This window comes from Lepidochelys kempii, chromosome 1, assembly GCF_965140265.1.
Source record: "Lepidochelys kempii isolate rLepKem1 chromosome 1, rLepKem1.hap2, whole genome shotgun sequence".
NCBI classification, from domain to species: domain Eukaryota; kingdom Metazoa; phylum Chordata; order Testudines; family Cheloniidae; genus Lepidochelys; species Lepidochelys kempii.
Window position 1 is genome coordinate 203,664,339 of NC_133256.1, and position 24,770 is coordinate 203,689,108.

Sequence of the window (24,770 nt, forward strand, 5' to 3'; positions counted from 1 at the left end):
GGATTGACTACGTAGTTACACTGCCCAAGAGGGGTGTCAGACATGAGTCTGCACCTGGGTGTGTGCCCAAGAGACCCAGAGCTAGGAACAGTGACTTCCCAGTCACTATCCAGATCTGGAAGGCTGGCTTAGAAACATGTGAGTCCAGGATTTGGGTCCATTTACAAGACTGGTGTTAGTCCAGAAACGAGGGCTGGGCCAGGCTGTAACATCATTCAAATTCCAGCCAGAAATTTATCTTCTTAGATCCTCATTTAAAATTGAAAAGCACCTCCAAAGAAATGGTTTGTTTCACTGTCTGCAAAAAATGCAAATGGTACATTAGAGAAACAAAAAGGCCTTAGTGGATTGTTTGGAAAACAGTAATTAGCCATATGCTAGGCTTCCTTAGCATTATGGGGTAAGCCTGCTGCAATGCAGATGATTAGTCTGGTTAGAAAACTTTCATGTACAGTAAGAGAAAGCCAGCAAAGGAAAGTACCATGACAGGTATCTTTACCACCTCACTGATGACATTCCAGACAGCTGATGTCATGCTGCTGCAGAACATGTACTACAAGGAAGCCAAAAGAACTCCAGCACTGTTTTTCCCCTAAGAGAGGGACCTCAGAGCTATTTAGAATAGATATTGTAAACTGGGAACCAAAATTCTGATGGGTTGGAATGGTCTCCCAGCTTTAATAAGGTGGTTTAACCTATTTTCTTAGAGAGGTGAACTTGGAAAATGCATCTGGCAAGTTAGATCCATATGTGCATATCTAGTAATTTATGGGACTGAGGTCTGAGCTTACAGCCTTTCCTCATGGGAGTTATGCTAGTGAGTTCAATGGATTGCTCACATGAATAAGGGCTACAGTTGGGCGTTCGTATGGGAATTTATGGTTAGCTGCCAGCACTGTACATTTTTCTTCTGGGAAAATTTTCCTAATAAGCCAGAAATGAGGGTCTATTGGTCTTTCTGTTGGTAAAGGGTTTTGTGTGCAGGCTAATTAATTTTTGCCAGTTTGTGGTAGCATGGCGAGCTGGTATTATTCCTCAGTGGCTGCCTCCTTACACTCCTGAGGCGAAGCTTTCAGTTAAAAAAAAAAGTCTCTAGCCATTATGGTTGTGAAGATAAGTTTCAAAATATGAACCAGATGTAATTGTAAGTGTAAACTGTTGCCAGTTAACTCAGTGGGGGGTTCACTAAGAAATGTAATAGTGGCATTTTAAAAGTTAATATTTTAACTATTCCGTTGCTGATCAAAGCATGCAAGAAACAAGAGGAGGGCAATCATATTATGGTCTGCCCAACCTCTCTATTTCTTTTTGCTCATAGTGGAAATGTCATGAGCAGTAGGAATTGGAAGTAGCAGTAGATATCCATACTTCTGCATGCTGCTGAAGTGCTCTCCACAACCACTCCTTTAGACTGGAGTGCAAGACCTCACACAGGTCTATTGGAAGGGACCGGAGTCACTCCAGATTTAGGGGTGAGGCAGTGAGTTTAGGATTTGGGTAACGGTGAGAACATGGGTTAGTGGGTCCCTCACCCTATTCTGACTAGCCTACTCTAAGAAGGCTCCTTACCCCCACTTCTCACTATACAAATGCACTCTGGTCAGAACCCCCTGATTATTGTAACAGCCAAAAAAAAAAAACAGGAAAAGCCTGATTTTAGTGGAAGTAAGGTTTTTCTGCTTTTCCAGTCTTCACCTAAATTAATAGGGTTTTTTTCTCTCAAAAATTCATTAGGTTTTGACCAGAGTGCACAGGGGGAGAGAGAGAGGCAAAAGGCCTGGCCATAACGGGGTGAGGGCCTGGTTGCGTGTCCACCTTGGCTACATAAGCTGCCAAGTGGAAGCTGCTGTTGCTACCACAGGAAAAAAGTCTCATGGAATAACAAAACGCTAAAACCTTGGTATCCTCATGTTCTTGGGAGTTTTCTTGTGAAGATCAAGGGAAAATATACTGTAATAAATTCACGGCCTCTGACCATTTGTGGTTTCCTTGATGCAGCACACTAGGCAGAGAACATCCTCAACTTTGGGGCAACACTGAGGATACAACTCAGGTCCTCCTGCTACAAAAGTTGGATCTGTCTCACTGTTTGAGCTAAGTAAATACTTAAACCCAGTGCCTGCAGCGCTGGCCCTGAGACGGACTCGTAATTCTGTTGCCAGAGCAGTGGGATAGGCAAACACGAGCCCGGTCGTTACGGTATCCCAGCACGCTGCTTTGGGGCTGACAGTTCTCTGTGGTCTTCAGACAAAGCTGATTTTTTTCCCTGGAAGCCTAGGTGCAGAACTAGTCCAGCACGTTCAGAGTAACTCCTTCATGGACGACCCCTCCCCGGAAGGCAGCCTCTGAAACTGGGTGCTAGGCTGCACTTTGCATGCACAGCGCGGCACCCCCAGTAGCCAGCCCGCTCGCCACAACGCCCAAGAGGCCAGGGGACCTGGCCCTCACTCCCCTTCTGAGCGTTCGCGCCGGCACGAACTCTGCCACTCACCCTGCCCCGCCCACTTCTACTCTCGCTCCGCCCTTGTACCCCTCAAGCCCCCCCGCCCCTTCCTTATCAACGGCCGCAAAGGTGCCCGCCCACTTCCTGGATCCCAATAAGGGTCCGAGAAGGGCCGCACTGCGCATGCGCCGTCTCGTCGAGTTCCTCTATTGCATGTTGACAGGTTTCAGAGTAACAGCCGTGTTAGTCTGTATTCGCAAAAAGAAAAGGAGTACTTGTGGCACCTTAGAGACTAACCAATTTATTTGAGCATGAGCTTTTGTGAGCTACAGCTCACCTCATCAGATGCATGCCGTGGAAACTGCAGCAGACTTTATATATACACAGAGAATATGAAACAATACCTCCTCCCACCCCATTGTCCAGCTGGTAATAGCTTATCTAAAGTGATCATCAGGTGGGCCATTTCCAGCACAAATACAGGTTTTCTCACATCCCCCCACCCCCATACACACACAAACTCACTCTCCTGCTGGTGATAGCTCATCCAAACTGACCACTCTCCAAGTTTAAATCCAAGTTAAACCAGAACATCTGGGGGGGGGGGGTAGGAAAAAACAAGAGGAAATAGGCTACCTTGCATAATGACTTAGCCACTCCCAGTCTCTATTTAAGCCTAAATTAATAGTATCCAATTTGCGAATGAATTCCAATTCAGCAGTTTCTCGCTGGAGTCTGGATTTGAAGTTTTTTTGTTTTAAGATAGCGACCTTCATGTCTGTGATTGCGTGACCAGAGAGATTGAAGTGTTCTCCGACTGGTTTATGAATGTTATAATAACATTATAACTCTCATAAATCTTGGGAGACAGGCCAGTCCTTGCCTACAGACAGCCCCGCAACCTGAAGCAAATACTCACCAACAACCACATACCACACAACAGAACCACTAACCCAGGAACTTATCCTTGCAACGAAGCCCGTTGCCAATTGTGCCCACATATCTATTCAGGGGACACCATCACAGGGCCTAATAACATCAGCCACACTATCAGAGGCTCGTTCACCTGCACATCCACCAATGTGATATATGCCATCATGTGCCAGCAATGCCCCTCTGCCATGTACATTGGTCAAACTGGACAGTCTCTACGTAAAAGAATAAATGGACACAAATCAGATGTCAAGAATTATAACATTCATAAACCAGTCAGAGAACACTTCAATCTCTCTGGTCACGCAATCACAGACATGAAGGTCGCTATCTTACAACAAAAAAACTTCAAATCCAGACTCCAGCGAGAAACTGCTGAATTGGAATTCATTTGCAAATTGGATACTATTAATTTAGGCTTAAATAGAGACTGGGAGTGGCTAAGTCAGTATGCAAGGTAGCCTATTTCCTCTTGTTTTTTCCTACCCCCCCCCCCCAGATGTTCTGGTTTAACTTGGATTTAAACTTGGAGAGTGGTCAGTTTGGATGAGCTATCACCAGCAGGAGAGTGAGTTTGTGTGTGTATGGGGGTGGGGGGGATGTGAGAAAACCTGGATTTGTGCTGGAAATGGCCCAACCTGATGATCACTTTAGATAAGCTATTACCAGCAGGACAGTGGGGTGGGAGGGGGTATTGTTTCATGATCTCTGTGTGTATATAAAGTCTGCTGCAGTTTCCACGGTATGCATCCGATGAAGTGAGCTGTAGCTCACGAAAGCTCATGCTCAAATAAATTGGTTAGTCTCTAAGGTGCCACGAGTCCTCCTTTTCTTTTTGCATGTTGCCCGTGTTCCTTTCCCGCTAAGTTGCGCATGCGTCCCCGGTTTCTCTCGCTCTCTTCTCCCACCCCGGGAGAACGCGCATGCGCATCGTGTCTCCCGGCAGCGAGCCGTCGTGTCGGTTGCTTTAGCAGAGCCGCTGGCTGCTTCCCGCCCGGCCGGGGATGCGCTGCCTGCGGCCCTGGCGCAGGGGCTGGCCGGGCCCCCGGTGCTACTGCTGGGCGTGCGAGGGGGCGGGCCCGGCCCGGCATGGAGGTGGAGGAGGCCTTCGCGCTGGTGGGGCAGATGGGGCCCTACCAGGTGTATCTGTGCGCGCTGCTGGCCGTGCTGCTGCAGGTGGGGCCCGGCCCGGCGCCTCGTGCGGGGGTCGGGGGGAGCCTGTGGGGAGGGGCGGGCGTGGGGTGAGGGGGCCTGTGGGGAGGGGTGAGGAGGTGATTGGGGGCGCTGTGCCCGGGGGCGCGGGTAAGGAGGTCTGTGGGGGGGGGGTGTCCTGTCCTGGGGGGGCGAGTGAGGGGGCCTGTCCTGGTGGTGCCCTGTGCCTGGGAGGGGCGGGGGAGGACGGCGGGGGAGGGACCTGTGCATTGAGGTGCGTGTTTTTATGCTTGCACATTTCTTGTAATTCAGTGGAATTTGAAGACTCAACTCTTCCATCTTTTTTTCCCCTCCCCTTAAAACGAACAAGAATTGTATAGCAAAACTCACTTCACTATTGTGGTTAGAATTTTGCATACTCCAAATTGATGATTTCTTCCTTCGCTGTAGCCTGGCTGCATTGCACAGATGGAATATTCTGCATTACTAGTCACGCTTTTGAGTCTAACTTCAATACACAATGATTTCACCTTTGTCTCTGTGTGGGTGTGGACAACTCAGGTAGAGTTATGTGGGAATTGCACAGCTCTGTGTGTGTGTGTGTGTATATATAGTGTGGCCCAGTGACAGTGGTTATAGAAATTATAATCTGACTTTTGAATGTTTAAAATTCTTTGCCACATAAATGTATGTCTTTATATCTATATTTTATGTCTTTTACAGTATCTCTTTAAAAAAATCTTTAAAATAGTTATCTTTAAATTCAGACCTTAAAGCATGATGTACCTGTAGATAGGAAAAGCTGGACTCCAGTTTCTTGAAGCACCTGCTTCTTTCTCTACTGATTTAAAAGATATTGAACCTTTAAGCTATCTTTGGTTGCAGGACTGACTGGATGTGGGTCAGTAATCCCCCCAGGTAGAGCAGGAGTCTGGATCAAATTTGCATTGGGATGGAGGGATAGTAGGGGAATTATCATTTCTGTGATATTTTAATTTTTTTAAGGCAGTTAGTGGAAAGGTACTAGTCCTGACTCAGAGGGAATAATGAGCGAAGTGCAAGGGAGTGGGTGAAAGGTACTTGATATATGCAGTTTATTTTATGGTTGAAGAGAGTTTGTTAAAATATATCTGGTATACATACACACACACATACACACTATGGGGGTTATGACTGTTTTCATTAACCCTCTTCTCTCTCTCACACCTGCACATTTTCAGAATATAAATTCCTTCAAGTCACAAGCTACTGCATGAAATAATTTTGGTATAAAGCTTCATCTTTTCCCTTCTTCATAGCCATTCCAAATCTTTTATACAACCAAATGAATCAAGCTTCTATTTTGTTAAAATCAGCTCATAAGGTCAGCCTTAAATGCTAGAAGTTATTGATGCTTTTCAGGGCAAGAAAGGTGGAGCATGCTTTGCTGCTGTTCAACACCTTCATTTTCCAAATCTCAAATACCTTTAGTCTTAAATCTACAATGTTACCTTGTCTCCTGCCTCTGGGTGATCTATTCTGTGAAAGATGGTTCAGCACCATAATGCTCACATTGCCAAGAGGAATAATTGGGTACCTTTCACAATCCCCTGCCATTGAGTCCTACTGCAGCAATGCCATTTTTTTTTCATTTTGCTAAATTCATCTCTTTCTCCAAGGTGCAGATTTAATCTTTTTGTACTAGAAAGGTCAAAGTTTCGTTACTTATTGTGTTTGACAGTACGTGTTTCACCTATTATTTGCTGGAAACAATGAGGCTGCTTGTGAATTGTTGATAAGGCAATTCAAGTGGCAGCAAAGCAGTGTTGAAAGTGTTCTTGTTTTCTTTCTTTTTAAAGACAGTTGGACTGGATCTCTTGGCAACAATAATAGTCAAATGTATGAGACTATATCATTCAAATCTAATGTAAATTCATCAATACTTCATTATAAGGGCTGATTACGGTGTTTTTAATTAATGAAATGCAGCTACAGTAAAAAGCGGTAATGGCTGGAATGGTAGGGGTCATGGATGTAAAAGCATCCAGGATGAAACACTTCATAGAAATAATTTTAGGTTTTGGGGGTATTGTATGGGTCATTTGTTGCGTCATTACAACTTTCTGAGCTTCCTTTGCATTGCAGAGGAGCTGCACAAATGGGGGGCTAATGGGTAGGGCACCTCTCAAGGCTGTGATTCAAGGCTTTCCTACGACTAGGACCAGGGGTTTATCATATGTAAAGGGCAGGGGCTGAGGGAGGAAAAGGGGCACAGAGAATGTTTATCAGTTTGATTTGTTTGGGTGGCAGGTACTGCCTGGAAATAGATTGATGCCCAAGACACATGCTTTTTGAGATTAACTAGGAGTGGACCTGAGGCTTCTGTGAGAAGGAGTTCCATGTGTTGCAGTTTGTCTGGCTGTATTAGCTATATCGGCAAGTCTCCTAGCATAGATGCAGCTTATAACAGCAAAAGAGTTCTTTTGCCAATATAGTATACACCAAACAAAAAAAAAGTCAGCAAAAGGACTTTTTTTTTCTGATATAACTCAAGGTACAACTACACTACAAAGTTAAGTCGACATCCAGCTGCCACAGTAATTAAGTCGGTCGTGAATGTCCTCACCATGCTCTTGTTGGAGGAGTGTCCTCACTAGCAACGCTTGCATTGATGCACAGAGCATTTGTACCATGGCTATCTATCCCATGGTGCAAGTAGCTGCAGGGGGCTTGGGCAAGGGTTTGCAATGCCTCATGGGACAAAAACATTGTTGCAGTGGGGAATGGGAACATGGGTTTGGCCTCCCATGATGCAGTGTCCTCCCTCCCTCCCCTGATATCAACAGCAAACAACTTTCTTGCACCTTCTTTCGAAAGCCTGGCTTAGCTGTGCGTATGCCATAGCTTGAGAAGCATGGACCCTGCTCAGCTGTGCACTCTTGTTGTGAGCATTACAAACTCCTCGCTCCTTATCCTGCGTTATTTCCAGAGCCAAGACAGGAGCCGCTGTGTGTAACATTGTGATGTCATTCAAGCAGCACTGCTGCAAGCCATAGAACGAAACAGTTCCCGGTTGCTGGTGGAGTGTCACGCAGCAGCTGAACATGGTGGAGTGCCGTTTCTGGTATGGAGAAATAAGCATTGACAGGTGGAATAGGACAAGAAATAATGGGCTTAAATTGCAGCAAGGGAGGTTTAGGTTAGACATTAGGAAAAACTTCCTAACTGTCAGGATGGTTAAGCATTGGAATAAATTGCTTAGGGAGATTGTGGAATCTCTGTCATTGGAGATTTTTAAGAGAAGGTTAGACAAACACCTGTCAAGGATGGTCTAGATAATGCTTAGTCCTGCCATGAGTGCAGGGGACTGGACTAGATGACCTCTCAAGGTCTCTTCTAGTCCTATTCTATGATTCCTGTGTAGTTCAGGCTGGAGTGCATTTGGGGCATTGAGTTGCCATGATCAGCTGGTCTGGCGAGCTCTCCAGGCTGATCACACAGGAAATGGGAATTCAAAACTTCCCGGGGCTTTAACAGGGGAGGAACTGTTTCCTGTGTACCTGGCTGCTCTACAGCAGAGTAGAAAATGATCTCCAGAGTGGTCACAGTGGAGTATTGAGGGTCACCTTCTGGAAGCCAATTCAATCAACTTACACAATGCTGCTTCTACACTGCCTCTCGGTTGACCCATCAACATCTAATTAAGTGCTATGCCTCTCATGGAGGTGGAGTAATTAAATTGACATTACAGGCAAGTTAGGTCATCAGAAATGACCTGGTAGTATAGATGCATACATTATTAGGTGGCTTCTGTAGACCTGGCCTAAGTCTACACTAGGGCTTATGAGTGGGGAGGAAGAGGGGGGAAATGAAACTCTACCCAACATAGCTATGTGAGCAAAAGTTTAAATGTAGACCAGGCCTAAGAAAATACCTGACTTCATGTAGGTGGTTTTTGCTCCAAACTGGAAACTGACCAATAAGACCATGAAATCTGCTTCCACCCAGGAAAGGGACCACACAGTGCTTGAAAAATTTACCAGGTGCCATGCCAGCATGGAAGTTAGAGGCTTCCTGGGCCATCTAGGAGCAATACTCTGAGAAACTTTCTCCTTCATCCCCCAGGTACCAAGAATGAGGATGAGTAGACAGAGGGTGCTGCTGCTGCACCCTGTGGTGAGCACCCCAATTCTAATAATTGGTTTAAAAAAACAAACCAAAAACCACAACTTTAAAGGTGACCAAGAGAGGACTTGTTAAAACAACCCAAAAATATTGTGCTTGCTTCTTTTTGACTACTATATGATAAAGAATGTGTAATTTTTTTTCTAAAATGTGTTGTTTTGTGTGTGTGTGTGTTCACTTTTACATCAGTAGTATGAGAAATGCCAACTCTGGTCTTTCTTTGTTTTATTGGAGGATATCCAGGTTGTCTTGGAGTTTTTTTATGATGAGAACAGACACCTTGGTATCGGGAGCAGAGGTGATGAGATATTTTTGTTAGATATTGACTTAACACATTAATATTTTGGAAATTAACTTCAAAACTTTAACAGATTAGTTTTAAACAGTCTGACTAAAAATCTATTCCCCTCTGTAACACTGCCTGAAGTGGCTCAAGAGCGAGAATATCAACCTCAGGGCTGACTGTTAGGAACCAGGGCACAAACCCAACATTGGTTGCGAATTCTATAGTTAGATTTTACCAACCAGTTATCAAGTGTAAATTCCTCAGATTCTATAACAGCCTTAGCATGGAGTCAGAGAGGCCCCTTGCATATTCTAATCTATGTTGCCACCCAGGTGAGCTTACCTTTTGGATTGGTCCCTTGTACCAAAAATCACAGCAATATCGAGGTTACTCCCAGTCTTAAAGGACCTGTCACTCTACCTCGGGTCAGTTACACTTAGTTCTCACACCAAAGACAATGCTTGTAGTCAGTCCTATAATAAATTATATAAAGATTTATTATGAAGGAAATGCACCTGGGAGTTATTTACAAGGTTTAAGCAGGTACATGTAGATAAGATTGTAATTTATTTGTGTAGGTTTCAAAAGGTAATAAAAGCTTCTATAATCAGCAAACTCTGTATCTCTTTTAGGGCTATCCCTAAGCAGCTGGGTATCTCTTGCTTATGCCTAGAAACACTCCCTCTCGCCTCCCCCCCCTCCCCCCCCACCGGTTCAAATAGCATAGAGATACCTAATCCCTTTTATACAGGGTTTTAATCACCCTGCTGCCATGTGCTCTGAGCTGCAAACTCAGCTGATAGGAGGAATCCACTTGCATGACTCATCTTCACAGGCAGGGAAGGTGGATGGAGACAGCAGAACAACAAATGTCTTTTGTCCTCTTTAAGATCCCACAATAGTCCATCTGATGTCAATGGACCTTTCCTGTTGGGAAGGACATAATGTCTTCTATTGAAGATCAGCCTTTCACACTAATTAATGTCTTTCCTGTCTGGTGACTTACAGTCACAGAGGCCCACAATGCAATGGCTCAAATATTACCTTACAATATGGGATTCAGGTGTTATAAATGAAACTATTGCATACAGCAACGCCCAAGCAGTCAATAAAGCCTAAATACTGAACATTCTTTTAATTCTAATGCCTATTTTAACAATACTAACACACAAGTGAGCCAGACTGATTCCAACTGTGCATTTGTCAGGGTTCAGTTGAGACATGGGTACTTGGGCATGAGCTGGCACCTGGTCTCCCAGGGTCACACCCTCTCAGTTGGTCAGCTTGCACTTTCTTCGCTCTTATGGTGATGTAATTTCACAGGTTTGCTAGTCATCAGAGTTTTCTGGGCAAGACAGGATCTGAATTTTGATTGTTTTTTGTGTTAAGCACATTAGAAAAACTACATCTTTGAAGCCTACTGCATCCATCATAAAGAAGAAAAAAGGGCATATGGCTATTTTTCCCTTTTGATGGTCACCTATTAATATAAATCAGTGCTTTGTCTGTGTGGAAACAATACCATCATTGTGTGGAGCAAATTCAAATGTTATAGGACTATAAGGCAGAGTGTAAACTAAATGGCATGATTTTGACTTATTTTATTGTATAGAATGAATACCAAATTGAAAATAAAAGGCCTGGTTCTCTACTACCTTGCAGAATTATTTACCCATTGCAAAATTAATGTAAAACATTAGTGTTCTGATTGTGTAACATCACATCCCCCCAAATTGTGATAAAATAGAAATTTGGCTTTTATTTGCCTTCTGGATTTTTTACCTGTGATGTTGATCTAGGTCATATTTTTCAAGCTTTTCTCTATAACTATGAGGGCCAGGATCTGTTTTTAAATGAAAGGTGAGATTCTCACTTAATTTCAGAAGCTAAGGCTTTGAGAAAACACTAAATGTCTCCAGGCTTATGACAAAATTGAGTTGGCAACATTGCTGTTGGCAAAAAAGCTCTGAGGAGCTTTGGGTTAAAACAGTCTTAGAACAGTGAGTCCAATAAGCTGTAATGCAGAAATATGTTCTATATTTAATAGCAGCAAGATATGTCCCGAATATTTCATGTACTTTTTTAATTTAAAGGACCAAGTGACCATTTTTAAAAATAGGCTTTTAAAAATTGTTCTTCTCTGTGTATGCTGTTACCTGTAGAAAACTTGCAGCTGAAATCTTTCCATACCAAAATATCTATCTCTTCCCATTGGACACTTGTATCTGTCTATTTTTGGATTGAGTGCTCTGTGGAGTAGATTTCTTTTAAAGGAAAAATGAGTATTGTGCTTCCATTCCCCAAACCAAATGTGTCAAAATATTTTACTAATTTAAGGGTGCTGCCTGTTAACTTGGTAATAAATGTATTTTGGGCTTATAAGAACCCTTGAATCCTCAAGTGTTGTTTAGTCCAGGATAGCATTATTTGATGTTTTGTTTAAATAAGATCACACAATCCAGCAGACCTAGGAGATATATCTGGTAATGCCACAAACAACTTTATAAAATCTTCCCTTATTTTTTCTGATTTCCAGTTGGGGGATTTCCATTTTTACAGAAAGTCTTAGAACAGTAGTTTTCAACCTGGAGTCTGGACACCTTGAATTTGTAGACTGGTGTTCTGTGGATCTTCTTTGTTAATGGGGAAACAACTCGCTATTGTACACACTACAACTTACGTCGGTATAAGTTATGTCATTCAGGGGTGTGAATAGCCACCCCCCTGCGCGACGTAAGTTACACCAACCTAAGCACCGGTGTGGACAGCGCTGTGTCAGCAGGAGAGCTTCTCTCACTGACATAGCTACCACCACTCGGGGGGCTGGATTAATTAAGTTGATGGGAGATCTCTGTCCTGTTGGCTTGGAGCATCTGCACTAGCAGCACTACACTGGTGCAGCTGCCCCACTGTAAGCTCTGTAGTGTAGCCATAGCCTCAGTCTTCAACCAGCAATGTTCCCTGCTGTAGGCCAGACTAGGGCGCTTTGGATTTTCAGTGGGCTTTTTGACTAAATAAAAAGCATCTGTCTGATCCCTGACTCGTCTTTGTCAGGTTGTATGACGGATTTTTGTTACCAATCTGCCTGAGGCATCAGGTGATCAGGCTGAGACCGCAGGATCTTTAGGGGAGGAGATGAAGGAGCAAACCAAGCATCTAAGTTTTAAAGCTTTATTGATAAAATAATAGTGGAGAGTGCTGGGAGGAGGGGGGTTCCCCACATCACTGAGGAAGGAAGAAAGCGTTAGTGCCCCAAGCCCTAACCCACTTTCATACTCACACCTGCACTACCCGAGGCTGGCCAAGCCTAGGTGTAATGTAAGAAGAAGGGGGGGGGGGTGGACGGGAGTTCTTGTCCCGTGCTTGGGTCATCAAGGGTCCACTGTTGATCTCCAGGTCGCTTCGGCTCTTAGAAGGGTTTTTAAGTTTTGGGTTCTTTTGGGGGCGTTTCGTTCAACGACCTCTGTTTCTGGTGCTTTTTGTACCAGTCCAAACCAACTTTCTGTGGCCGCCTCAGCTTTCCCAAAACACTCCGGCTCCAGGGACATGAAACTCCGCTTCACCCCCACCCGTCATCTCACCTGTTTGCAATCTCTGCAGCCCTGATTCAGTTTACTTTTTCTTTTCTCATGGCTGGCTGGGGCTGAGTGAGATCTTGTCGAGTGCCATGACCTTGGGTTGGGGCCAGTGTTGTATTGTCGAATTGAGCTAGCTAGCTGTAGTGTCGACTTAACCCGTGCTCTGCTCTCTTCTTCCTTCCCCCTCTGGCCTCTCGCAACCTGCAAAGAAATCTTCCACCCCACACTCACACCTTTGACCCTTCCCAAAATGTTTGCGAAGCTTGCAACAGCATTAGCAATATACAATGCTAATCTGCCTCTCCCAGGGGACCCCTTGAAAGAGGGGGCCATTGGGGTGTGACAGTTGCGTGTGTGTGTATTAATATAAATCAATTGATCAGGTTTGTAGAAGACACCAGTGTTGGGAATGTAGCAAACAGGAGGACACAATCAAACTGCAATGAGATCTGGAGAGATTTGATTGGTGATGGGGGTGTCTGCTGTAGGCAGTGGGGAGATATGTGGTTCAAATAGTAAAATGTCCCCCCAAAGGGGACAAAGTGAACAGTACAGACATAAAATCACGAGATGGAAAAGAATGTAATCTAGTTCCATTAAAATGCATTTTCATCTTGTTTTCTTGATACTCTTCTAAATTATGTATCCAAGCCCTGTATTTCCTGTAGTTGTCACTGGGTTCTTAAGGTTGGTGGGAAAGGAGGTATCCACAAAGAGGGTTTCTCAATAAGTGATCCACGCTCTAAAAGCATGTGAACCACTCGTCTGGAATCATGATACTGGAATATATGATGTTAGATATTGGGGACCAGTCAAAGCATCTTGAAGTCATAAGAGAATCTAAAAAGACAGGAAGGGCATTTTAAAACTGACTTGAAATCTCTGTGGATGAAATGCTAACCCAACACCAAAAAAGCAACATCTTTGATTGTTGTCTGTTTTGTTTCAGCTCTATGCAGCTACTGAAGCAATCCTCATTGCGCTAGTAGGGGCGACACCTCCCTACCACTGGGACTTTGAAGAGCTCTCAGCTAATCAAAGCCATAGCAACCAGTCAACTAATGAAGAGAGAGCCTTTGGGGAATGGCTTCTGACAGCCAATGGGAGTGAAGTTCATAAGCATGTACACTTCAGCAGCAGCTTCACGTCAATAGCTTCCGAGGTATTAAATAATGAAATGGGTTTCTCAGCTTAGTGTGAGATTAATACATCTCATGGGGGCAAAGTGGGAGGAGTAGAGGAGCCGGTTGTACAATTTTCTTGTCTTGGTTTCCAAACCAATGAGTGTTTTGATTATCAAAGAAGTAGGTGCTTTAGTCCAACTGGAGAACAAGTTGTCTGTTCAAATGTATGCGTGGAAACAACAAACCAGCCTTGTTCTGCTGTATAGACCGTGCTCATTTGGGTCTCCTCCAAAACTTTAATAAGTTTCCCGTATGGGAGTTGTACATTACACTGTTGCATGTTTCTAGAAGTGGATTGGAACTGAGAAAAAGGATCAGTGGCATTAGTGTTCAAAGTTCTGCATGGTGGCTGTGTTCTTCCTCTGTAATTTTTGTCATTCTCATGATGGGGCTTAATTCATAAATAGTGCTATGCTTAAATATACCCCAGGCTGCTCTGTAGCTCCTCCATAGCTGAAGCTGTTTAAGGTATTCCAGGGTGAGGTTTAGGGTTTATAGGTATGGACTATAAGTTTTTGCAAGTATCCCTCACATGGTGCCTACGTAATTCCCCATATAAACTACTCCGGTCTGTATTGGGGTGGGGATTTGGACAGTGCTTGAGATGCTGTGGAGCTAGGCCTTAGATCAGGGGTTGGCAACCTTTTGAGAAGTGGCATGCCAAGTCTTCATTAATTTAAGGTTTGGCTTGCCAGTAATACATTTTACGTTTACGGGGGCCGGTGGACGGATTCTGTCTGCCAGCCCCTGCCAGGCGGGGTCCCGGCCGCTGGCCCCGCTCAGCCCGCTGCCTGCCTGGGGTTCCGATCATCCAGGCAGGCAGCGGGCTGAGTGGGGCTGGCGGCCGGGATCCCGAATGGCAGCAGAGTGCCCCCAAAAATCAGCTCGCACGCCGCAGGTTGCTGACCCCTGCCTTAGATACACATTAACACTAAATTAGCATATGTAGTTGCCCATTTTGAGCACATTTACTTGTAAATGTAAGACCTGAATTTAGACCTGTGCAGTTTAGCCAACTGTTAGTGGTTATAAATGTATGGTCAATATCCAGAGGTATTAATTTAGCTTGGACATGTGTTTTAAAAAAACTCAAACTTCATTGGTTGAGTAAGGCTATGTTTTAGTCATGGGTATTTTCAGTAAAAGTCATGGACAGGTCACGAGCCATGAATTTTTGTTTACTGCCCGTGACCTGTCCATGACTTTTACTGAAAATACCCATGACTAAATCTTGAGTGCTCTGTGGGAGGTGCCATGCATACTTTGGGAGGTGGTGGCCTGGGACCCCTGTTGGTGCTGGATACGGAGTTTGGCAGGGCTGGCAGACTCCCTACATGGCTCTGCCTGGGACCCTGGAAGCAGCAATATGTCCCTTGGCTCCTAGACAGAGGTGCAACCAGGGGTCTCCATGCACTGCCTTCGCCCCAAGCACCAGCTCCACAGTTCCCATTGGCCAGGAACTATGGCTAATGGGAGCTGCGGGGACGGCACCTGCATGTAGAGGCAGTCCACAGCGCCGCCTTGCCACCCCTTAGCCTAGAAGCCAAAGGAGGGACATGTTGCCGCTTCTGGGGAGCCCTCCAAGGTAAGCACTGCCCTGAACCTCACCCCCCTCTCGCACCCCAGCCCTGAGCCCCCTCCTGCACCCAAATTCCTGCTGCCGCTGGGGGGGGGGGGCAGCGGGCGGCGCAGTGGCCCGAGACTGCCCCAGCGGCGGCTGGTGCAGCTGGCTCAGGGGCTGCCCGAGCTGCTCAGGTGACCCCCAAGCCAGCTGCATCAGCTGCTGCAAAATCACGGAATCTGTGACTTGCCGCGACAGTCTCTCAGCCTTAGTTACGAGCATGTTAATAAAAACTGCCAGTTTTAATACACTCCCGACTGTGTTCAGAGATACTTTCTGTGCTGCTCCATCCTGTATTATAAAGCAAAAAGAATGAAGAGTAAAAAAGAATATAATGTTCATAACTCTAAATTTAAAATGTGATTGTGTATAATAACTTTAGTGCATAACTTAAGACAATTTAAATTGGCTATAACATTTTAAAATCTTCTGTAGACACTTCTGTATTCATCCTCTTGAACTCTTCCCCCTTGTTTTTAACCTTAAGTACGTTTGTGTATGTGTCATCAACCAATGTCTTAGGACTTAAATTCTCCATAGAGTTTTTCACATGGCTTCATTCTGTAGATAGGAGATGTAAGCAAAGAACAAATAAAAAATAATTAAGGAAGTACTTACACAAAAAGTTTGTATCTGAACCCACATATTTTGGAAAAGTTCAGAATTGGATCTGCAGCATGGATTCATCTTTTTAAAAATTCTGCATCCTACTAAGATAAATGTAAACTACAGCATGTTTCGGATCTGCTAGGGGTATAGTGCATATTTGGAGGAAGATCACCTCACACTAAACTGGGAGGAGAGGTAGATACGCTGGAGGGTAGGGTAGATACAGAGGGCCCTAGACAAATTGGAGGATTGGGCCAAAAGAAGTCTGATGAGGTTCATCAAGGACAAGTGCAGAGTCCTGCACTTAAGACGGAAGAATTCCATGCACCGCTACAGACTAGGGACCAAGTGGCTAGGCAGCAGTTATGCAGAAAAGGACCTAGGGGTTACAGTGGACGAGAAGCTGGATATGAGTCGACAGTGTTCCCTTGTTGCCAAGAAGGCCAATGGCATTTTGGGATGTATTTGTAGGGGCATTTCCTGCAGATCGAGGGATGTGATCGTTCCCCTCTATTCGACATTGGTGAGGTGTCATCTGGAGTACTGTGTCCAGTTTTGGGCCCCACACTACAAGAAGGATGTGGAAAAATTGGAGAGAGTCCAGCGGAGGGCAACAAAAATGATTAGGGGACTGGAACACATGAGTTATGAGGAGAGGCTGAGGGAACTGGGATTGTTAGCTGCTTTCAACTACGTGAAAGGGGGTTCCAAAGAGGATGGATCTAGACTGTTCTCAATGGTAGCTGATGACAGAACAAGGAGTAATGGTCTCAAGTTGCAGTGGGGGAGGTTTAGGTTGGATATTAGGAAAAGCTTTTTCACTAGGTGGGTGGTGAAACACTGTAGTGCATTACCTAGGGAGGTGGTGGAATCTCCTTCCTTAGAAGTTTTTAAGGTCAGGCTTGACAAAGCCCTGGCTGGGATGATTTAATTGGGGATTGGTCCTGCTTTGAGCAGGGGGTTGGACCAGATGACCTCCTGAGGTCCCTTCCAACCCTGATATTCTATGATTCTATGTGGTATTCTAAAGGTTTTAGCCTAGATTTTTCAAAAGTGATGCAATTTTTGGGTGCCCAACTTGCAACATCTTAAAGGAGCCTGATTTATAGAGATGCTGAACAACCACACTGTGAAAAGCCTCCTTCTTTAGGCATGTCATAATGAGCACTGAAAAATCACCTCTTCTCAAAATCTAGACCCTTGTAGACAAGTTCTGAATGATCATGTTTCTCATGAGATATTGGACACCATGCCATACTAGAAATTGGGGCTTTAAACTACTGGAATGGGGAGATTCTCAGACTTCAGTGTGGGATGCAGTAATTGTCCTGTTGCATGGAAGGTTCTGCTGTAGTAGGCTTTAAAGTTAGGAGGTTTTAAAGGTATTAGTTATAACTTCCCTTTTTAAGTTCTGTTCAGTTGCGCTTCTAATAACTGTGGTACCTGGCTTTACAGGTGGAAAGTATAGTTCTATTAAAATACTGTCAAATGTACAAAAACTGCCTAAAAAAATTTCTGTAAAATATGTTTTAATTCATGGAGTGGTCTAAAGACATGATCTGCATTTATTTGGGATGATCTGCACACTGTTGTAAACGTTAATGTGGCCGTCACAAATTCATGCTAGAAAAAAATCGACTAACTCACAGACCAAGTATTTCATGAATTGATGTGATGTAATGGGCCTTATACAGGGGAAAGAAGTACTATGTCTTGACTACATTAAAATGAAGTTCTTCTAACCGTTTGGGTGAATTTAGAGAGCAAATTTGTTGTAACTGAATTATTCCCTGAGCTGTGACTGATTCAGAAAGCATCTAGTTTTACTCAGACACATGATTATCGGGCTTAATTAACATTTATATCAAGAATTACAATATGATTCTTGTGATATTAGAGGAAAAAAACTGCTTAGATAATTGAAATGTGTGTATATGTTATCAGAGTCCTGTTCTCTAGATGTTTCCACATACAGTGGGAAAAAACATTTGAAAAATGCATGGCAATAATTAACTTTAGAAGCTAATTTTCTCAAGCATCTGGATTCCTTATGGCCATGTTACTAACTATAACAGCATGCACATATCGCCCATTAAGCGATAATTCAGAATGACACATACAGTAAGACTAATCAAGTTATTTTCATGGTGTTCCTGAAATATTCTGTAGGCTTTGATTACATGCTTTTGCTGCTTCTGATGAGGCTGTTCATTACTGGGCTTCAAACCAGTTTTTTGAGCTCTGCTAGAAAAACTATATGTAACAGTGTTTGGAGCATCTGGGTAGTAGAGGACAGAAGGGAATTCAGAAGGTCAGTGCACAGATGTTTCAAGAGTGGGGAAAATGACACAATCATACAGCCAACACGTCAGGGAAAGGATCTGTATGTTGTTTTTGGGAAGTGAACACAGCAGCAATAAACAGGGAAAGATAAACAAGATGGTTGTAGTGGAGAGAACACAAGAGAAGATAGTATCATTGAACAGTATGGAACACTTATTAGGTTCATTCTGGAATTCCTTTGTGTCGGATGTTATTGCCTTGTAGAGGCTGCAGTATATAGACCTGCTACAAAAATGAAACTGGATCTGATTTCAATTCCAAGAACAAACCCAGCCCTATAAGAGACTTGGATGTTATCAAGTAGAAATGTTCATAATAACAAAATGGATTGTAAAGTTGACCGAGGTAACTTTTTTTTTTTTATTTTGATGAAGGGTTCAGGAATTAGGGGACATCTGAGGTGAATATGTGCAGAACAATTTCTTGCTAAAGATAATAAAACTTCTCATCTTCACTTTCAAGGCTTTGTACAACTCTCCCCCAGTGTTTCCCTTCTTAGCCATCAGTGTCAGCCTTGAGGCCACATGTGTTTCCTTCTCCCAGTCCTTCATTAATGCCTCTTTCCATGCTGCATCCTGTTCTTGGAATAAACACCTAATGTCACCTAATGCTCTGGGTCTCCACCTTCTCATTCAAATCCTTTCTAGAGTCTCACTTCTTGTATTGCTAACCCCAAGAACTCAATCGTGAGTTAGCCTACCCCAAAATCATGAGATTTTTGTTTGTTACATGGTTTGAGTGTTTAGGGTGCACTTGGGTCATGTTTGGCAGGGGAAGTGGGGAGGCGTATGGACCTTGACTATACCTTGATCAAGAAATTTGAACCTTCACAAAAAATAATTGACTATGCCTGCCTAGATTAACAGCTCTGGAGACTCATGTTATCCACAGTACAGGTACAATAGAGACAGTGCTTGGGAAAGGTTCTGTGCCCCCCCCCCCCCATCCACCCTCCACTACCTGCTCTTCTAAAAACAAAAATTAAAATGCCAGTGCTTACAAAGGCAGAAAAGTAGAAGCCAACCAAATGGATCTCACTTACAAGGTAGGTCATGATGAGGAGAGCTAGGGTCATCTTTGGACCCAAATTGTGACTCTTAACTCTGTGTATGTTGCCCAGATATAATGGTCATGTACATACAGGTACGTAAATGAAAGGTACATAGACAAAAAACAACAAAGCCAACAAAAAATAATGTTCCCTTGGGGAACCTAACCTTCTTTTCAGATGTGGAAGGCATTACAGTTTTGGAGGAGGGGAGGAATTGTACAATGGGCCAAAGTCTTTAGGGGGTTTGGGGTGGGGGGTGATATTTTGGTGACTGAAGTGGAGGTTGAGCTGGAGTTTTCTTTTTAAAAGATTTTTCCTGCCCAAGCTGTTCACTTCTTGGACTTTGACTAAAACTTTTTTTTCTTCTCCCTAGTGGTTTTTAATTGGGAACACATCGTACAAAGTCAGTGCTGCCAGTTCGTTTTTCTTCAGTGGTGTCTTTGTTGGAGTGATCTCTTTTGGCCAGCTCTCAGATCGCTTTGGGAGGAAAAAAGTCTATCTCACAGGTAACCCACTGCAGCCCTAACAAAATGACTGGAGAGAAATGTCATTGTCTTGTTAGTGGCTTCATGTCTGTCTCAGAAGACACAGTAGCAGTTATCCAAGTTTTGTGGAAAGCCAAGGCGTAGAGATGAATTTTGCATCTTCCACTACACACAAGGAGCCCAAGTTAGGGACAAATAATCCATATTTGTGTGCTCAGTTCAGCACTTAAAAGCCTGAAGTGTTTAAGCAACCAGTTGTGAAGTTTGGACGCCCAACACACGTGCTTAAACTTAAAAGTTGGGCCCACATTGTTTGCCATGATGCTCATGAGCCCTGAATGTTCCACAAAATGAAACTAAAATTTCAGAGTATCCGAGATTAATTATTCATTAACCTCTCACTTAATTGTCAAGACTCCTAAAAGTTCCAGATGAGTTTGTCATCACTTCTCAAATCATGCATGCATTGCTAGATATTTGTGAACTTAGCAGAGTTTTAAAACCCATGGACATCATGTACTATTTTCATACCATAAATTTGTTCGGGGGATTTCATGTACAGGACATATTAAAGTTTAACACTTTAAAAAAAAAATGACATATTTTTAAGTCTTATATTAACTCCGTGCTGGTAAAAGGTGTCTGACCCCGAACACTGAAACCCTCTAGTCACAGAACAGATACAGGGACGATTACAGCAATGCAAACTTCCTCCAAACTGTTTTCTGACAACAAGGAGGAGTTATGACCTGGAGAGAGAACTTCTAGGGTTGAGAAGAAAAATCTGTTTATGGCCTGTTCAGTCCTGGGCTTCTCTATTGAAACTACTAACAAGATATCTTGGTTACTGTCAAATGTGATGGTGGCTTTTCTGAAGAGGAAAAACAGCTCTCTATGAACTGGTGTTGGGTACTAGTGCAGTAAATCCTGTAAAAAGAAAAGGAGTACTTGTGGCAACTTAGAGACTAACAGATTTATGCATGCATCCGATGAAGTGAGCTGTAGCTCAAAAAAGCTTATGCTCTAATAAATTTGTTAGTCTCTAAGGTGCCACAAGTACTCCTTTTCTTTTTATGGATACAGACTAACAGGGCTGCTACTCTGAAACCAGTAAATCCTGTGAAGATCACCACCTTTCTAAGGCAATCTCCTTTAAGAGATTGCCCCAGGGTGCTTACTACAATTCTGCCCCATCATCTACATTAAGCAACAGACTTTTGTAGCTCTTGAATATGATTTGATTAGAACAGGTTTCACTGAATGTCAAGTAATGCTCATGCTAAATGCTGTCTTTCTCATTCAGGTATTTTTCTGAAATTAAATCTTACGCTTTGTCTTCCAGGTTTTGCCCTTGACATCCTGTTTGCCATTGCAAATGGATTCTCCCCCTCATATGAGTTCTTTGCAGTCTCTCGCTTCTTGGTGGGGGTGATGAATGGAGGGATGTCTCTGGTGGCCTTTGTTCTACTGAATGAATGTGTGGGCACTGCCTATTGGGCATTGGCAGGTACAAGCTTTAGCTGCAACACTTTTATAGAAAACTATTCAGCTCTAGAGATCTCAGTTTAAGTACTTGTGCCAAGAAATGCCAAATTTAATGTTGCAGACTCTGTTCCCTTGTGCATATGCATGATCATACAGTCTCTGAGCCTTGCCACATTTAATGTACACCTTAGATGAACACAGTAAATGACTTCGGGCCACTTCAGATTTCTGCACCACTAAGACTGGACACTGGCAAATGCACATTAGTTGAGTTACTCTCCTCTGCATGCTACACAGCTGAACAAGCCACGCATGTATGCATGATATTGCATTCCTTCACTTAGAACTTTGGAACCAGGAAGGCACTTCTCAAGGGGAGCTGTTTGGCTGCCAAATTTCAATTCCTTCCTCCCTCATGCAGTTTTGATGTAGCAGGACTCAAAAAAAGCCCACAATTTTTTTTATCAAACAAACCATTTTTCTCCCACCCCCTTTTTTTTTCCTGTATTCTCCTTATACTCAAAAGTGGCTGGACCACTTTTGTTTAAACTGCCCCCCCCCTCCCAAAAATCAACCTAAAAACTTAAAATAGAAGAGAGACAAGGTGGATGAGGCAATATCTTTTCTTTGACCAACATCTGTTGGTGGACGAGACAAGTTTTTGAGCTTTTCAGAGGTCTTCAGGTCTGGAAAAGGTAACAGAAGTTGGTCCTACAAAAGATATTAACTCACCCATTCACCTTGTCTCTCTCAGATCCGGGGTCCAACGTGGCTGCAACAACACTGCAAAGAACATATAATGGAAATATTTAGACACCTTTAACTGTATTCATTGCTAGCATGCAAGCTGTCATGCAGTACAGAGTCTGGAACTTGACACATTTACTCTTTGCCTAATTCCAGGGAAGTGCTTGGCTAAGGGATCAATGACAGTTTTAAAGCTTAATATCTCATGAACCATGAAGGTTATAAACTAACATTTTATGTTGGAAATGTCATCTTTCCAATAATTAGTAGTATTTATTTTCAAGTGTGGGAGGTTGCAACAAGCCATGTGGGGATTATAAGATCTAATTATTTATGTTTTGAAATTGATGGGTGAAAAGTTCTGTAGGAAGGCCAAATGATTATTTATGTAGCATTTTTCTTTTGTCCTGTTCTTTTCCTGCTTGTTGTTGTTTTTAACAGTTCTTCCCTGTTAAGGATCTCTTTTCCGTGATTTTGAGTCAAGTAGCCTTTTTGTCCATACTTCCTGCCTTCCTGGTAAAGTGCTAGTCTCTCTGATCGCACATAATGGGGATGAGCAATGTAGTGAAATGGTTTGTAACATTTCTTTTTTTTCCTATATGTTTCCAATGTGTTAGGATCGATTGGTGGCCTGTTCTTTGCAGTGGGAATTGCCCAGTATGCTATGTTAGGGTACTTCATTCGCTCCTGGAGGACTCTGGCAGTTGTGGTTAACCTGGAGGGAACAGTAGTCTTTCTCCTCTCTCTGTAAGTTATTGTTTTTAAAACTGTTTCATTGGCCTTCATCAGAAGAGTAGGAATTGAGAAAGTAGGTCAAAGAGTTCTCCAAGGATCAAATGGAGCACTAGGGTGAAGATAGTGGTACTTCTATGTGATGTATGAGAGAAATCCCATGTCTCCCTTACATTGCAGTGCCTACATATCTGCAGATTTAAGTGGCCTAGATATGCCATATTTTTATTACTCTCTAGTATGATGTTTAAGAGCCACTTACTCTGCACTTGTCATATACCTGAATGTGCTGGATTTACACATTTACTACAAGATGCTGCATATATGTAACTATATGGTCACATGCTATTTCTCAGTTTCAAGGGCAGTATTATAATGTATGCACACAAGGGACAGCATTGAGGTTGTGCATACACTCTTAAAGGTATGCAAAAGGGAAAAATTTCTTTGGTGCCATCTTCTTTTATTACATAATGGGTAAAGAGACCTAAAAGGTTTTTATCAAAAGCACTGTTTTTTCCTGTTGGTTTGTCTTTCATGTTTTGGATCTTGTGACTAGCTGTTCATTTGTCATAGCCTTTCAGCCAAGACATCACAAGCAAAAATTTAGCATTTGTAAGAGTGGGATTTCTAGTTGCTGTTTAACTTCAGTGACCTTTTAAATAAAAGAAACCTTTATTAGAGATGCAACACATTCACACCTTCAGTTGAGGTGTTTAAAATATAAATCCCAATGAGAACTTTGCTCTTCCCTTAGTGAAGAGTCTGACTTGACATTCCTGATATTTTTAGGTTAAAAATCTTTAGTTAAAAACACCCTAACCTTTCAGCTTGTCTTTCTGAAGCAAAATAAATAAATAAAAAAATATAAATGCTTTCCTCTCAGGACTTCAAAGCTCTGCTCAAAAGTACCTCTCTACAGTAAGTGCAATTTCTGTACCAAATCTCAGTCCTCCAGCTGTTTGACCCTAGAGCTGTTCAAAAAAGGTTGCAAGGATGTTCTGTGTTAGATAGGAGAAAATGTTCCTTTCCTAACTTTTTATGCAAAGGTGGCTGGATCACTTTAAATATGTGTTTAAAAAAATCAACTTTGGGTAGAGACTACAACCTGGAAAGGTGAAAGCTTCAGGAAGTTATAAGCTACTGAAAACAAGAGGCACAGGAGGATTTTTGTAGGCAGCAATCTCAGCTGTACGAATCAGATTCTGCCAATAGGGAGTGATAGAGCTGTTTTGCAGTGACTGTTCTGATGCCTGCAGGAGAGAATTTTCAACTGTGTTGGGGAGATGATGTGAGACAGCTAAACTAGTTTAGTTTTTCATAACCAGCAGCTGCCTGTGTACTGTAACTGCTTAATCCACACATCCTTAATTCTGTATTTCTCTAATGCAGACTCCTAACATTTGAGTCAAATTTTAAAATACAGAGCAAAGTTGTTGCATGTTAGATACTCAGAAAATTGGTAAATAAAGATGCTCTTATTCGCCCCACTTTTTATTAAAGTGTAGTTTACCTGCAACTACAGATGAATTCTAAAACTGAGGTGAAATGTTGTTTGAAAAAACATGCTGTGACATTGAAATGTCCTTCAGCTTTATTCCAAACAAGCAAATCCAATCCTCTATAAGAGTAGGGCCCTAAAGCCTCAATGAAATCTCTGTTTCAGATTCATTCCTGAATCCCCCCGCTGGTTATACTCACAAGGTCGACTGAGAGAAGCAGAAAATGCCCTCTATCTCATTGCAAAGAGGAACTGCAAGCAGAAATGTACTTTTTCACTAAAGCTCCCAGCTGACAGGAGTCACAGAGAGACCAGCAGTTTCTTGGACCTGTTCCGATACAAGATCCTTTTGGGGCGCACTTTGATCATGATGTTCATCTGGTATTTGCAATTCTTTTTAAGTTCAGCTCTTTTTAAAGTATTTGAAAAACGTGTTGAGAGACAGCTCGTCATGCT

The 24,770-nt window shown here is 43.0% G+C and overlaps 1 protein-coding gene across 3 annotated transcripts in view; it reads left to right on the forward strand.

Moving 5' to 3' along the window:
• Positions 1-4,291: 4,291 nt before the first annotated feature.
• SLC22A15 (solute carrier family 22 member 15) overlaps positions 4,292-24,770 on the forward strand; it is a 46,636-nt gene continuing 26,157 nt past the window's right edge. For 2 of the 3 annotated variants that reach the window (XM_073309195.1, XM_073309186.1), the window contains exons 1-6: positions 4,378-4,552; positions 13,506-13,718; positions 19,738-19,870; positions 21,192-21,356; positions 22,699-22,828; positions 24,480-24,695. In XM_073309195.1, the coding sequence (XP_073165296.1) occupies positions 4,466-4,552; positions 13,506-13,718; positions 19,738-19,870; positions 21,192-21,356; positions 22,699-22,828; positions 24,480-24,695 (944 nt within the window). In that variant the 5' untranslated portion in view covers positions 4,378-4,465. Of the gene's footprint in view, positions 4,553-13,505; positions 13,719-19,737; positions 19,871-21,191; positions 21,357-22,698; positions 22,829-24,479; positions 24,696-24,770 lie in introns of all 3 variants that reach the window. The other variant, XM_073309177.1, reaches the window with a different exon arrangement.